This window comes from Bos indicus, chromosome 26 (assembly GCF_029378745.1).
Source record: "Bos indicus isolate NIAB-ARS_2022 breed Sahiwal x Tharparkar chromosome 26, NIAB-ARS_B.indTharparkar_mat_pri_1.0, whole genome shotgun sequence".
Lineage (NCBI taxonomy): Eukaryota > Metazoa > Chordata > Mammalia > Artiodactyla > Bovidae > Bos > Bos indicus.
In genome coordinates this window covers 17,143,311-17,160,064 of record NC_091785.1, presented here as the reverse complement: position 1 = coordinate 17,160,064, position 16,754 = coordinate 17,143,311, and the positions used below count along the sequence as shown (strand labels likewise).

At 42.3% G+C, this 16,754-nt stretch overlaps 1 protein-coding gene across 4 annotated transcripts in view; it reads right to left on the bottom strand.

Moving 5' to 3' along the window:
- ENTPD1 (ectonucleoside triphosphate diphosphohydrolase 1) overlaps positions 1-16,754 on the bottom strand; it is a 104,461-nt gene that overhangs the window by 37,054 nt on the left and 50,653 nt on the right. For all 4 annotated transcript variants that reach the window (XM_019953065.2, XM_019953066.2, XM_070780564.1 and 1 more), the window contains exon 2: positions 10,458-10,585. In XM_019953065.2, the coding sequence (XP_019808624.1) occupies positions 10,458-10,585 (128 nt within the window). The remainder of the gene's footprint in view (positions 1-10,457; positions 10,586-16,754) is intronic.

The window sequence follows — 16,754 nt, the reverse complement described above, 5'->3', positions numbered from 1 at the left end:
CATACCATTTCTGTCCTTTATCGAGCCCGTCTTTGCATGAAATGTTCCCTTGGTATCTCTAATTTTCTTGAAGAGATCTCTAGTCTTTCCCATTCTGTTGTTTTCCTCTATTTCTTTGCATTGATTGCTGAGGAAGGCGTTCTTATCTCTCCTTGCTATTCTTTGGAACTCTGCATTCAAATGCGTATATCTTTCCTTTTCTCCTTTGCTTTTCACTTCTCTTCTTTCCACAGCTATTTGTAAGGCCTCCTCAGACAGCCATTTTGCTTTTTTGCATTTCTTTTTCTTGAGGATGGTCTTGATCCCTGTCTCCTGTACAATGTCACAAACCTCTGTGCATAGTTCTTCAGGCACTCTGTCTATCAGATGTAGTCCCTTAAATCTATTTCTCACTTCCTCTGTATAAACATAAGGGATTTGATTTAGGTACGCAACATTTTCTAGCCCCCAGGTTGTTTTCAGTGGCCGTCTCAGCCAGCTTCCCCCACAGGAAGCCAGTCTTGACTTCCGTCACTTGGAGGAGTTCTGCCTGTTCTTGAACTGCAGTAAATGGGCTCACACAGTATGTGTCCCTGATGTCTAACTTCTTTAATTCTGCATGTCTCTAAGATGCGTTCAGGTTGTGAGGATCCATAGTTTGTCCCTTGCCGTTTCTGTGGAGTGCTTCATTATATGCATGCACTGTATGTTTATCCATTCCATTGTTGGGCATTGGAGTGGTTTCCAAATGTGAAAAACATTTTGTGGGCTTAAGCATCCGTTTATTTCAGGTATTTACCCAGGAGTAGATTGCCCAATGGGCTTCCCACACGGCACTAGTGGTAAAGAACCCACCTGACGATGCAGGAGATATGAGATGTGGATTCAATGCCTGGGTTGGGAAGATCCCCTGGAGGAGGGCATGGCAACCCACTCCAGTATTCTTGCCTGGAGAATATCATGGACAGGGTAGGCTGGTGGGCTACAGTCCATGGGGTAACAAAAAGTTGGACAAGACTGAAGCAACTTAGCACACAAGCAGACTGCCCAATGCCCATTTTGAGCAATTAATACTCATCTTTAGTGACACCCCTGGGTTTAATCAGGAAAATAAATGACATGGTTATCAGTGTCTGCCACAGGCTTGTGAAGAGAGTATGGTGGCTCGGGTGACTTTTATTTGTCACCGCTATCCTAGAAAGAAACAAGAAGCAAAATAAATGGAAGGGAAAGGAAAGGAAAAGGATGAGAAACCACGGAGGCGCTTCTCAAGTGTGAGCCAGCCACTCACTTGAGTCACACTTTGCTGCCCATCTGAGCTGCGGACCTCACAGTGTGGTCTGCCCCTTGATACTGCTTAAGTCAGCAGTTGTTTTACATCTATCGCCTCATATTGTCTTATCACCTGGGAAGAACCTAAGAGCCTCCAGGGAGAAAAGAAGAATTAGAATTAACTGACCTCCCTGAACCACTGATGCTGCTGCTAAGTCGCTTCAGTCATGTCTGACTCTGTGCAACCCCATAGACAGCAGCCCACCAGGCTCCCCCGTCCCTGGGATTCTCCAGGCAAGAACACTGGAGTGGGTTGCCATTTCCTTCTCCAGTGCATGAAAGTGAAAAGTGAAAGTGAAGTCGCTCAGTCGTGCCTGACTCTTCATGACCCCACGGACCGCAGCCTACCAGGCTCCTCCGTCCATGGGGTTTTCCAGGCAAGAGTAGCTGAACCACTGCAGAGAGCTAAATGTCAAGCTTATTGAGGTGTTGAGTTTTCTTCCATTTCGCCACCAGGGAGTGCCGCTGTCCTGCTGTGTGAGCCTCCCTGACCTTGCATAACCTCCACAGTGTTCTCTGCCCCCTTTGGCACAGTGGGACTTCCCTTTGGTGACCAGCATTACACCCTTATAAAGAAAAGGGTCTGCATGCTGGTTTTGGGCACGGTGAAGAAAGAAACGGCATAGACTCCTCTGCAACTAAGCCTCTGCAGTGAGATCAAACAAAGAATCGCCTGAGGTGGTGACCTCTGTGCACAGAGAGGAATCTAACTGAGGTCTGGGGCCTTTGAACCCATGGGAAACCTCCCAGCGTGGAGAAAGAGCCTCAGGGCTTACACGGCAGAAAACCCTGCTTTTGCCTAGCAGGGTCCCTGAATTCTCCCTGCCAGAAAATGTTCTAACCACAGAAGAACATGATAAAGGCTAGCTAGGCAGCAGCTCAAGCAGCCTTATTCTGGAAGCTGGATGTTCTATTCTGTCTACTCTGTTGACATGAAAGCTACTCTTCCAGTAGAACAGAGGGACCGGGCTTGATCCTATCGGCCTGTTTCACCAAGGCCTTGCACAGTGAGGTGGTTGAGAAACGACAACTTTCACCACATTTCATTTGACAAGTGCTTGAGAAGGGCGGGTAGAGCGACTTTAACACAGGAATTGACATACACGTTTCACCTTATATATATAGCAGCTAAACTGTTGAATTGTACTAAATGTTTTTTGTCTTCCAAAATGTATTGCACCAAAAAAAAAAAAAAAAAAAAAAATTGGCATCGCTTGCTGTCTTATGGATAGGTAAATCTTGATTGTCTGGAAATTCTTAAGTTTGAACATATGGGGCGTTTGCCTTTCATTGTTGCAACACTAAAAGCATGTTCATTTGCCGTTCATCGCTGGCTCATTATAGAGTTAGCAGTCCATTTCACCTAACTGAAATGAATTTCACAGTTCATTCCAGAGCAGTTTGACTTGAATGGGTACTTACATAGTTGTACCTCACCTGACCAATCTAGAACCCCAGAAGCCACTAGCTTTTATCCTCTTTCCTCACACCAGCATTTTCCAAAGCACTAAGCCTGCAAGGACCTGGGCGAAGAAAGCTTCCCAGAAGTTTGGGGAATGCTTGCTCCCCATCCTGGGCTCACGAACCCACTATGTAGTGACTGCTTCAGAGAAGTCTGACAGTGGAGAAACCCGCTTAACCTCGTTTAAGCTGGCATCCCCCAGACTCGGTGACAACAGAATTACGTTTTAAATACAATCTCCACCCTATAGAAATGCTTTGTGAAGTGCTTGCCATGTTATCACTCTACCCAGTGTTTCTCTGTAGCTCATATTTAAGACATTTCTAAAAGCCCGTATGTCCTTCACATCAAAGAAAAATCAAAGATTTGAGTAGTGAGCTAGAGATCTGACGTCCTCTTAATATTATTTTCAATATTACTTCATTTTTAAAAAGTACTACAAGTTTATTAAACAGCATCTAGAAAATTAAGAGAAAAGGAAAAAAGACATTTACGATTTCACCAACTAGACATCACTGTTCCTTTATTCCCTTCTGATCTTTTTCAATTCATGGTAATTTTTATATAGTTGTGATCAGACTGTGTAAATCCTGATCTTAAGCTAGTTTTTGGTCATGTACATGATTTTATCAATCATAATTGGTCTTGATGAGCTATGTTGAGTGAATAGAAGCAGTGGTCTAGAAAGAGGGTGTTGGTTCATGAGACATGAATGTTGGAGCCTTGGTGAAAATTCGGAGATGGGGTAGCAGCCAAGCCTGAGCTCAGGGAGACTAGAGGCCATGTGGAGGTGGGGAAGATCCTGTCTTAGGATGGAAATGATTCTACCTCTGCAAATGTCATAAGCCCAGCTTCTGAGTAAGTCTCCTTCAATGTGAAAAGAAAAGAGAAAATTGGAACATCAGATGACACGCTTCTACCCTTGACTTGGCAGAACCGGGATGTTGAACCCTCTCCTTGCTCAGAAAACAACTGCCCTCATGCTATTCTAGTCTCAGTTCCCCACTGGCCATGAGATTTCTGTTCCAGAGCCTTGGCCCCGAGAGCCCTTCACTTGAGACCCAGCCTTGTTTGACCTTCTCAGATTCGAATCTACCCTCTTAATTCATGCCTCGGAGTGCCTGTGTTTTTCCTCTAAAGACAGTACTTATAACAATGTGTAATTACATATTTATGTGACTAGTTGATTAATATGTCTTCCCAGTTAGATTCTAAGCCATGTTAGGGCAAGTCTGTGTTGCTTACTACGGTATATCCAGTACCTACCACGGTAGATCCTATTCCTAGTACAAAGAAGGAATTCAACAGACAATCGCTGAGTCACATGGACGAATGAGGGGAGTTAGAACTATATGGTTCCTAAACTCCTTCCAGTCCTAAAAGACATGAATATGCACAGTCTAATATAAAGTAATACCATGGGGCTGAGTTCCAACCCTCCCCCAAACAAAAACCCCAGAAGTCAGGTAACATGTGAATTCACTTTTTTTGGTTTCTTCACACATATTGGTCCTTCAGAATCTTTCTTAAAAGCCCTGTAGTTTTAACGGTAACTTCAGCAACCTCATCGCTCTGTTTCTGTGAGCCCTTTAGAATAAACAGAGCTTGTCCTTTTGAATGACTCTAGTTCTCTATAAACAAATCAGGTCTGCATTAGCTACAGTGATGCTGGAAGCACCTGGAAACAATTAGGGACCATTTTCTTCTTTTCTTTTTTCTTTAGCTGGAGTTACTAGACCTTTAATACAAACTGCAGTTTTGTTGTCTATTATTTTTATTTTTTTAATTGTGGTAAAATACACAGAACCTACAATTGACCATGTTAACTATTTTTAAGTGTAAAGTGTGGCATTAAGTACATTCACCACCTCTCATCTCCAGGTGTTGCTGCTTTGTTTTTGTTGTTTTGTTTTTAAATCCAGTGGAGTGAAAATACTATAGTTATTTTCCAAGAGTATTTGAGGTTGAAAATTGATGCACATTCTTCCAAATTCTCCATTAAAAAAAGATAAAATTGCAAGCGCTGTCCTAAAAATAGCACCTTAGTTCCCAGTGACAAAAGCAGATGCCCCGCACAGGTTTGCAGCAGTTGGAAACCTTGGGAGCACCAGCCCAATGACCACAACACACCAAGAGCTGAGGGTCTTTCCTTAAACTCATCCCCAAAGCAGTGTGGACAGCTGGCCTCCACTGAGAGCTTCTGATGCACTGGGCACTCTGATAAGTGAGTTGGCAGTCCCATTCCATTTAATCCTTACAGCCATCTTCCAAGTAGCTATTATCACCATGTTACATATAAGGAAACTGATGTGTGGGGAGAATTTGCTTGCCAGAAGTCTCAAAGCTAGCAAATGGCAGATCTGGGGTTGAAATCAAAGCTGTCTGGCCCTTGAGCTAGCATTCCAGGGAAGTGGCAGGTTTTAATGAAGGCATGTGGTTTTGGACAGGGTCAGTTTGGTGCCTTAGAGAGAAACCTGTGGGGTTCTGTGTGTGCCAGAATGTGCAATGCTTGTGCTGTAGCAATATCCTGACAGGTTGCTAACTGCCAGTGTTCGGTGACAAGCTAGCGATTTAGGAAGTGGTGAGCCAAACACACCTCAAAGCTACCTCCCCACCAGGTCCACAGGACAAAAACACTTTCCCAGGGGACATTTAGGTACAGCTAATGATTCTTCAGTATATTAAGGTCCAAGTTTGTTTGTTTTAATGTGGTCACTGCAAATTTACCCAGCAGCAATTCCCAGACTTTAATGTCATGAGAACAGCCCAGGATGCCTGTTACGTGTGTGGATTCCTGGGCCCTACACACTGGAGGTCTGGGAATGAGAATGGGGAGCCAGGACCCAGAAGGCATCCTGAGGCAGAGGCCTGCCTCCCACGCTGACAAATTCTGCTGTCCTTCTTCACATCCTCTTCACATCCAAGCAGGGAGCCCACTCTACTCACTGAGTCAGCAAACTGCTGTGAGGCCACCCCAGTCAGATGCTGTGCTGGCAGTAATTTAACATTTATTCTGTTGACAGTTTGGTTAATGATTGTCTCTTCCACTAGACTATACCTTCATGAGGATCAGGACCTGGCCAGTCTTGCTCACTGCTGTATTCCTAGGGCCTAAAGCAGAGTAGATGGTCAATGACTATTTATGAAATGAATGAATGGAGTGAAAGGTTAAAAAAATATCGATATATACAATGATGAATGAAACCCAGTCCTTGCCTCAGAATGCTTACAACCTGGGTGGCTGGGCAAGTAAGGCCATCAGTACAAAAGAGAGTTCTTGTGTTTTGTGAGATATGGTCAGGCATGAGGCAACCACTTTCCAACCAGGCTGAACCCAAAGTGGATCAGGCAGGAAGATGACAAGACTGGATCTTTGGAACTGGAGGGCTAACCTGAACTGGGCTAGAAGAGGGTGAGTCAGATGGAAAGAGGCAGGGAAAAAGATAAGTGGTGATTTGTCACCAGGCAGACAGGCTGCAAAGATGATAATGACAACACATAAGTTACCAACAACAAGGGTGTGTGGTGGGCCAGCATCCTGTTCTGCACTCCACACTGAGTTTACTTTATCCCACTCAATTCCTGTAGTAATCTACAAGATATCAGTGATCAGCTCTGTCTTACAAATGGAGAAACTGAGGCTCAGAGAAGTTATGTCCTATCTCTATAAGAGCAGAGCTGAGGTTTAAACCTAGGTGGTGTGAATCCATGGCCCCTGCTGAGTTGCACTCCAAGCAGACAGAATCAATGATCCCCACAATCAGACAGGGATGAAGAGTCAGGAAATGTGTAGAGACAGCCAAAAGCCTTCCCGTTCAGAAGCATATGGCCACCACCCTCTTTAAACAGAAGCATGGAGAGATTGTTCTCAACATGACATCCAAGGTGTTCCATCTTTAGCTTAAAAGGTCCTCTAAGGAATCTAATGATAGATAATTATAAATAAATAAATTGGGAAAGGAGTATGTCAAGGCTACTTGTCACCCTGATTATTTAACTTATATGCAGAGTACATCATGCTTGGATGAAGTACAAGCTGGAATCAAGATTGCCAGGAGAAATATCAATAACCTCAGATATGCAGATGACACCATCCTTATGGCAGAAAGCAAAGAAGAATCAAAGAACCTCTTGATGAAAATGAAAGAGGAGAGTGAAAAAGTTGGCTTAAAACTCAACATTCGAAAAACTAAGATCATGGTATCCAATCCTATTACTTCATGGCAAATAGATGGGGAAACAGTGGAAACAGTGATAGACTTTATTTTGGGGGACTCCAAAATAACTGCAGATGGTGACTGCAGCCATGAAATTAAAAGACATTTACTCCTTGGAAGAAAAGCTATGACCAACCTAGACAGCATATTAAAAAGCAGAGACATTACTTTGCTAACAAAGGTCCGTCTAGTCAAAGCTATGGTTTTTCCAGTAGTCATGTATGGATGTGAGGGTTGAACTATAAAAAAAAGCTGAGTGCTGAAGAATTGATGCTTTTGAACTGTGGTGTTGAAGAAGACTCTTGAGAGTCCCTTGGACAGCAAGGAGCTCTAACCAGTCCATCCTAAAGGAAATCAGTCCCGAATATCCATTGGAAGGACTGATGCTGAAGCTGAAACTCCAATAATTTGGCCACCTGATGCAAAGGACTGACTCACTAGAAAAGACCCTGATGCTGGGAAAGAATGAAGGCAGGAGGAAAAGGGGATGATAGAGGATGAGATGGTTGGATGGCATCACTGACTTGATGGATATGAGTTTTAGTAAGCTCCAGGAGTTGGTGATGGATAGGGAAGCCTGGCGTGCTGCAGTCCAATGGGGTTGCGAAGAGTCGGACACGACTGAGAGACTGAATTGAACTGAAAGGAATCTAATCACTAAGATCTGGTGGACCTCAGTGTCTCTCACAGTATCTCCTTAATAACTTAATTCCATGGCAATGCCTTAGTTCCAGCCTAATCTGCCTTGTGTACACAATGTCAGAATATCCTACCTGGTCTCTCCTCTTCTAATCTGCTCTCCAGCCATTAAGAATGTCAGAAACACAATCTGTGCCCCACCTCCCTGTTTGCTTCCCAGGTAGCTCAATGGTAAAGAATCTGTCCGCCAACACAGGAGAGACAAGAGATGCAGGTTCTATCCCTGGCTTGGGAAGATTTCCTAGAGGAGGGCATGGCAACCCACTGTAATATTCTTCCTGGAGAATTCCATGGACAGAGGAGTCTGCAAGGCTACAGTCCATGGGTTGCAAAGAGTCAGACATGACTGAGCATGCATGCACACACCCTGTTTGAAATCTAAGCAGTGGTTGACAAGCATGACTGCTCATTAAAATCACCTGGGAAGGTTCTAAAACATACCAATGCCTGGGCTTCACCCCCAAAAATTCTAATTGACCCAGGGTAGAGTCCAGAAATGAGTATTTTTAAAAAGCTCCCCAGGAGCTTTTAATACGGAGCCAATCTTGAGCACTGCTACAGCTGAATGAGATATCCATCACTGAGCTAGGCATACTCAGATTGCAGTCTCCCCTCCCACCATTCCTTCCTGCCCTGTGTTCAATATTCTAGCCATGATGAACTGTTGGTGATTCTCCAGGATCATCTGTTTATTTTTAGCTGCCCCTCTGCAACAAATGGTATGGTCTTTGTCCAGAAAATGTCCTAGCTCACCTCCTGTCAAACTCCTTAGTGTTCTTCATTACTTGGCTCCAAGGCCACCTCCTCCATGAAGTCTTCACATGGCCAGGCACAACTGGTGCCTCCTTCCTCTGGGCAGCTGTAGCACTACACCTACCTCCGTATTCACATGTCTCTATTGTTCTGAAACTGTGTACAAACGACTCTCTCTCCTACAAAAGGGTATCAGAACAGTGATGCTTCAGATAACTTTGGTGGCCACTTCATGTTTTTTGACCAGCATTTTTCTAGCTCAACCTGCATCTTATCTTTCTATTTCTTCACAGGGTCTTCTCTCCTACCACCTGGTAGTCCCACACAGCCCCTCTGACATATGCACCAACCTGGAAGTGCCAAGGAGCTAACCTCTGGGGCAACCCTTGACCAACAGGGATGAGAACCCAGGGATAAATCCCTAGAGCAGTAATTCAGAAGTGCTTTCTCCACAGCTCTTCAGAGGGTCCTAGTGGGATCGGGCCAATCATACTACTATAAAGATTCACTTTAGATGCAAAGACCTTGTTCCATTTTTCCAGGCCAACACAGTAACACAGAATCACAACAGTTTTGAAGACAACCATCATGAACAACAAAAAGTCATCATGACCACAAGTATTCACTGAGAACAGAGTCTAAGTCTGTCATGGGTTTGCCTCCTAAGCCATCTCCCTCACCAATGATGCAATAATGAACATATAAAAAGGTCAAATCAAGAAGGCAATCACATACTTTCAGAGCTGGTAAACAAATAGCAAAACCAAAATGTCATGAGGCTTCCATTGTGAGTGAAGTTTAGCCAAGAGAGCCAGCATCGCTGGATACTTAAAGTCAAGAGACCATTGACAGTGAGATAGTATCAGCCTTCAGTGCTGACAAGGGGACTACTGTGCACAGCCCTGCTGGGTTGAACGTGTGTGGCGAACAGAGGCCAATGTAACATGCAGGCCTCTGCTATAGAGCAAATTATTTGAGTAAGTGACTCAAAGTTTAGTATATTCAAATGCAAAAATATATATACTTTTGCATATGCATTTCAGGGCTTCCATGGATATGTCACGCCCACACATATGTTTGTGTTTATTAGCACACTGGTCTCTGGGCCCTTGAAGATTTATTAACTATAATTCAAATGAAAGTTTAAAATCAATGTATTTACAATAAAAACTTAAACTTACTGTATGCTTTTAAATTAATGGCTTAAATAATGAACATATTACAAGGTATTAGTGAGATATTCATGTCTTTGAAATTGAACTTTGATGAATTTGAAAGGAAGCAGAAATAAATCACAGCAGAGTTAATGACCTTAATTATTTTTAATGATACACACACACACACACACACAAGCTCTTCAAATGTAGAGATTTTACAAGAAATCTATACAGCCATGAATTCATTTCAAATTACTATATTCAATACATGTATGTGGTCTCCAGGGGCTTTTTAAAAATTGACCTTTAAATTGATTTCTTTTTAATATTTTAGAGATGAGGAACAAGTCTTCTCCAGACTCTTTGACTTCCAAAGTGCTTTATACAGAGCTGTCTAGTAAAGTTTATTATTTTGGTGATAGTGATAATAATGGAGTAAGAACAAAGAATGCAGTGTTCAGTAAACAAAGAGTTCATTGTTTCCACAAGGAAACAAAGAGTAGGAAGTAGAGATAGTACTAGAGTTATGGAAACCAACACAATATATCACAGATCTGGATGTGGTGAATAAAGTGTTTGTCTCTGTTAGAATACTGATTTAATCAGTTTGCTGAACAATCGTAAAGACAATTGTCTTTCCATCCCTAATTGATCCAAGGCATTCTCTCCTCCAGAATAAGCATCCGCTACCATTTTACTCACCTAGTTCAATGGAGACTGACTTGCTCCTGGGCTTCCAGAACCTCAACTCCTACTGCTTTGATTTACCATAACTTCCCTTTCCCTCTGCCCCATCCAAGGACCCTAAAACACATGTATACACACATACACACACACATACTCAGGGGTTTGAGTTACCTTAACATTTTCTGGCAGTGCTTTGTTCTGGGTCAGCCCCAGAGCGAGCAACGCTATCACAGCGATGATGCAGGAGAAACCAAGTATGCTCAGTATGTTTTTAGAGCAAAATACCTTCAGTTCAGATTCTAAAATCAAAAGAAGAAGAGAAAACATCAATAAAAAATGAACAGACATTGATTTTCCTCCCCTTTCTGTACGGCCTTGTGCTGGCTTTCTGGAGACAGCAAAGAAAGATAACAGGTGATCTTTATCCAAGAGGCACTTGCAAAGTAATTGGGTAAAAGTTAAAAAACATAAGTATGTTTCTGTACTGTGATGAGGGCCAAAACTGAGTTAGTGGCTGTGGTAAGGAGAATGGGCAGACTTAGGTCAATGATGAGATACAAGATAAGAAGGAAAAATCCCAAACTGGCAGCTTGTTTACTAGGTCATATAGATCTATCTATATGGACTTCCCTGGTGGGGGTAAAGCGTCTGTCTACAATGCGTCTGTCTACAATGCAGGAGACCCGGGTTCTATTCCTGGGTTGGGAAGATACCCTGGAGAAGGAAATGGCAATCCACTCCAGGACTATTGCCTGGAAAATCCCAAGGACAGAGGAGCCTAATAGGCTATAGTCCATGGGCTCGCAAAGAGTCGGACACGACTGAGCGACTTCATTCACTTCACTACTTCACATAGATCTATCAAGGTTAAAGAAACAAAGAAAGCAAAGATGGCCTTCCTCATTTTTAAAATCTACCAAAATATGAGTACAATATTAAAAAGTATTCAGAATGTATCACCAAACAAACATCAAAGTCCCTTTGCTTCATGACATTTCCTGGCTTGACCTTCAACTTCAACCACCCTTACATGTTAAATAACTGCAGGTAATAACATAGGGGCTGTGGAGTTTTAAACATTTCATCATTTGTACTATTTTATCTATCCTGTAGATACTTTCATCATCACAGGATGTAAAAAAGTTCCAGAAGGAGAATTCTATAAAAGGCAAATTTACTTTGATCAGGATAAACAGAGGCTGTGGCAGTGGTGAATAGGAAATGGGATGGTTACCCCATTCCCTCCACTCTCATCCTTCCACTCTAGCTTCCCAAACTATTCCCAAACCTTTTCCTAAGCCTCTGGGGAAGAAGGACAGGGTCGCGTAAAAAAAAAAAAAAAAAAAAAGCATGTGGAAATGAGATGGGCTCTCCAAAATAGTTTGCACTTCTCTAAGAGAGAAGGCAAGGGATTGAAGCAACTGAAAGAGGAACTTGAGTCCCCTCCTCCTCTTTCTCTCTTGCTCAGCAGTGGCAGCTATGCCAACACAGGAGCTCCTCCTTGAGCTCTTGAGCACAAGCTTGGACTTAATCCAAAGGGTGGTAATTGCTTGGGTCTCCAGTCTGCATCTACCTCTAGAACCTTGAATCAGTCTGTTTCCATCAAGCCAAACAGTACAAAACTTAGGGGGGAAAGTTTTAGCAACACCATTATCTATTTCTTCCAAACAAAGGAACAATGAATGAAATACACAATAAATGAAATGTCCCCCTCCTCCCTTCCCAAAGGAATCTCAGTTTTGTTCAGATGCCTGCCGCTCCCCCAAGCAGCCCATATACCTCCTGGGAAGGGGCTGACTGTTCTGCATAATCTCCTTCCCTCTTCAGTAACTGGTTCAACAGTGGGCATATACCACCAAAACAGCCTGTGAGACCCTGAAGGAAGACTGCTGGAGCAAGTTTAGGAAAAGAAAGGAAGCATTCTCTCTTCTTCGTCAGACATGGTCCAGCCAATGATGGTAGAGCAGAGAGATGGAAAGAATTTGAGTTCTTGAAGCATTTTGAGCTGCTGAAACAACTTATCCTGATCTGATCCTCTCATGAGACTCAAGCTTTGATCCAATTAGAGTGATGATTTAAATACCTTGAAGCTAAAACATCCTGATACAACTGTGACAGGAATGTCCTTTTTGCTGCCAGGGCTGCGGAATCTGGAAAAGAGCCCCTTAGCTAATTTTACCTATCTTGGTTCCCAAAGTGGTGATATTGACAAACACAGCTTATAAGCAGCATGTGTTTTAGATGAAAACTTAGAAATCTAATCTAAAAATTGCACACTGCAATAATAATTCTACTATAACAGAATTGTGAATACTCCCTCAAACTGTTCAAAAGGTCTACCTATTCTTTTGTTTCTGTAAATATGACAGTTTTGATTATTTCATTTTCCTTTCATCAATTTGGGTGCTAATCCAATGAAAATGACCAAAAAGGTCCCTGCTCATTGGAATGGCATCTAGTTGGGAAGATGAGTGAGTGAAGTTGCTCAGTCGTGTCGAACTTTTTGTGACCCCATAAACTGTAGCCTACCAGGCTCCTCCATCCATGGGATTTTCCAGGCAAGAGTACTGGAGTGGGGTGCCATTGCCTTCTCCAGAGGATCTTCCCGACCCAGGGATTGAACCCGGATCTCCCGCATTGTAGGCAGACGCTTTACCATCTGAGCCACCAGGGAAGCCCAGATAAGTCAGAAAAGAAGTCTGCAGATAAGGACTTGAGGTCATGAAAAGTATGGAGGAGAAATTCAAACCAATAAATGTTATAGAGTGACTTGCAGCAGAGTTGGGGTAGGGAGATGAGACTAAGGGTCAGGAAAGACTCTCTGAGAAGATGACATTTAAGCTTAGACCTTAAAGGAGAGAAAACACCAGTTATGAGAAGGAGAAATAACATTTCAAGAAGAGGAAGCACAAGCTGAAAAAGCCCTGAGATGGAAAATAGCTTGAAGTGACTCTGTTTCTTCCTTTTTAAAATGAGAATATTTACTATCATTATTATCACTGAACAGTTGAAAGTGTACTTTTCCAGGGAACCCTCCTACACTGTGGGTGGAAATATGACTTGGTGCAGTGACTATGGAGAACAGTATGGAGGTTCTGCAGAAAAATAAAAATAGAATTACACGGGAGCAAGACCATCCCCAAGAAAAAGAAATGCAAGAAAGAAAAATGGCTGTCTGAGGAGGCCTTACAAATAGCTGTGGAAAGAAGAGAAGACAAAACAAAGGAGAAAAGGAAAGATATACCCATTTGAATGCAGAGTTCCAAAAAATAGGAAGGAGAGAAAAGAAAGCCTTCCTCAATGATCAGTGCAAAGAAATAGAGGAAAACAATAGAATGAGAAAGACTAGAGATCTCTTCAAGAAAATTAGAGATACCAAGGGAACATTTCATTCAAAGATGGGCTCAATAAAGGATAGAAATGGTATGGACCAAAAAGAAGCAGAAGGTATTAAGAAGAAGTGGCAAGAATACATAGAAGTGTACAAAAAAGGTCTTCACAACCCAGATAATCACGATGGTGTGATCACTCACCTAGAGCCAGACATCCTGGAATGTGAAATCAAGTGGGCCTTAGGAAGCATCGCTACAAACAAAGCTAGTGGAGGTGATGGAATTCCAGTTGAGCTATTTCAAATCCGAAAAGATGATGCTGTGAAAGTGCTAAACTCAATATGTCAGCAAATTTGGAAAACTCAGCAGTGGCCACAGGACTGGAAAAGGTCAGTTTTCATTCCAATCCCAAAGAAAGGCAATGCCAAAGAATGTTCAAACTACTGCACAACTGCACTCATCTCACACGCTAGTAAAGTAATGCTCAAAATTCTCCAAGCCAGGCTTCAGCAATATGTGAACCGTGAACTTCCAGATGTTCAAGCTGGTTTTAGAAAAGGCAGAGGAACCAGAGATCAAATTGCCAACATCTGCTGGATTATCAAAAAAGCAAGAGAGTTCCAGAAAAATATCTACTTCTGCTTTATTGACTATGCCAAAGCCTTTGACTGTGTGGATCACAAGAAACTGTGGAAAATTCTGAAAGAGATGGGAATACCAGACCACCTGACCTGCCTCCTAAGAAGTCTGTATGCAGGTCAGGAAGCAACAGTTAGAACTGGACATGGAACAACAGACTGGTTCCAAATAAGAAAAGAAACACATCAAGTCTGTATGTTGTCACCCTGCTTATTTAACTCATATGCAGAGTACATTATGAGAAACGCTGGGCTGGAGGAAGCACAAGCTGGAATCAAGACTGCTGGGAGAAATATCAATAACCTCAGATATGCAGATGACACCACCCTTATGGCAGAAAGTGAAGAAGAACTAAAGGGCCTCTTGATGAAAGTGAAAGAGGAGAGTGAAAAAGTTGGCTCAAAGCTGAACATTCAGAAAACTAAGCTCATGGCATCTGGCTCCATCACTTCATGGCAAATAGATGGGGAAACAGTGGAAACAGTGGCTGACTTTATTTTTCTGGGCTCCAAAATCACTGCAGATGGTGACTGCAGCCATGAAATTAAAAGACACTTACTCCTTGGAAGGAAAGTTATGACCAACCTAGACAGCATATTAAAAAGCAGAGACATTACTTTGCCAACAAAGGTCTATCTAGTCAAAGCTATGTTTTTTCCAGTAGTCATATATGGATGTAAGAGTTGGACTATATAGAAAGCTGAGCACTGAAGAACTGATGCTTTTGAACTGTGGTGTTGGAGAAGACTCTTTTGAGAGTCCCTTGAACTGCAAGGAGATCCAACCAGTCCATCCTAAAGGAAATCAGTCCTGAATATTCTTTGGAAGGACTGATGTTGAAGCTGAAACGCCAATATTTTGGCCACTTGATGCGAAGAGCTGACTCATTTGAAAAGACCCTTATGCTGGGAAAGATTGAAGGCAAGAGGAGAAGGGGACAACAGAGGATGAGATGGCTGGATGGCATCACCGACTCGATGGGCATGAGTTTGAGTAATCTCTGGGAGTTGGTGATGAACAGGGAGGCCTGGCATGCTGCATTCCACGGGGTCACAAAGAGTTGAACACAACTGAGTGACTGAACTGAACTGAACTGAGGATCCCACAATCCTACTCCTGGGCATATATCCCGAGGAAACCATATTTCAAAAAGATACATGCACTCCAATATTCATTGCAGCACTATTTACAATAGCCAAGATGTGGAAGCAACCTAAATGTCCATCAATAGATGAATGGATAAGGAAGATGTGGTATATATGATGGAATATTACTGAGCCATAAAAAAGAACAAAACAATGCCATTTGCAGCAACATGAATAGGATTAGAGATTATCTTCCTAAGTGAAGTAAGGAAGAAAGAGAAAGACTAATACCATATGATGTCACTTCCACGTGGAATATAAAATATGGCAGAAATGAACCTATCTACAAAACATAAACAGACTCACAGAGAACAGACTTGTGGTTTCAAGGAGGAGGGGCGAGAGGACAGCGACGGTTTGGGAGTTTGGGGTTAGTAGAAGCGAACTGTCACATCTAGAATCGATAACAACAGGGTCCTATTGTATAGCACAGGAAACCATATCTAGTCTCCTGGGATAAACCATACTGGAAAAGAATATTTAAAACAAAAAAGTATATATTGTATAACTAAGTCACCTTGCTGTACAGCAGAAATTAGCACAACACTGTAAATCAACTATACTTCAATAAAAAATAATTTTAAAAAGAAAGTATACTTTCCCACATTTGCCCAGCTTTTGCAGTGATATCCATATTATTAGAATATATTCAAGTCTTTCATCACATTTGTCTTATCAAAGATATGATAACAAAAAGAACTTAAATCAGAGAGGAAATTTAGGAATTTTTCAAAAGCTGTATTATCAAAAAAATAATGACTTTTTCATGTGAACTAAGTTACTTAGAGAGGAATAATTAAAATACTATGCTTTCTATGAACTATGCAGATAGTTTTCAGAAGTCATTATCACTTGGGAGGAAGCCAGGTTCTTCTTAGGAAGTGGTACCAGATGTGGGGGCTTCCCAGGTGGTTCGGTGCAGTAAAGAATTCATGTGCAATGCAAGAGATGCAGGAGATACAGATTTGATCCCTGGATCGGAAAGATCCCCTGGAGAAGGAAATGGCAACTCACGCACGTATTCTTGCCGGGAGAATCCCATGGACAGAGGAGCCTGACAGGCTCCAGTCCACGGAGTCGCAAAGAGTCAGGCACGACTAAACAGACTGAGCAAAACAACAGATATGGGGGTCCAGGGGTGAACTTATCTAAGACGTATTCCTAACAGGGAACCACTTTAGTAACTTGCCCTTCTTCCTAGGCCCCAGAGCTCTTTCAGATGTCATGTCTGCTACAGTCAAGTTCTATTACGGAAAATTCACAATGACTGTATCTCCGTGAAAAGCTCTTCATTTCCCTTGTGGATAACAGAAATGTGGTTTGTATCATACAATGTGAAATTATATTTTAAA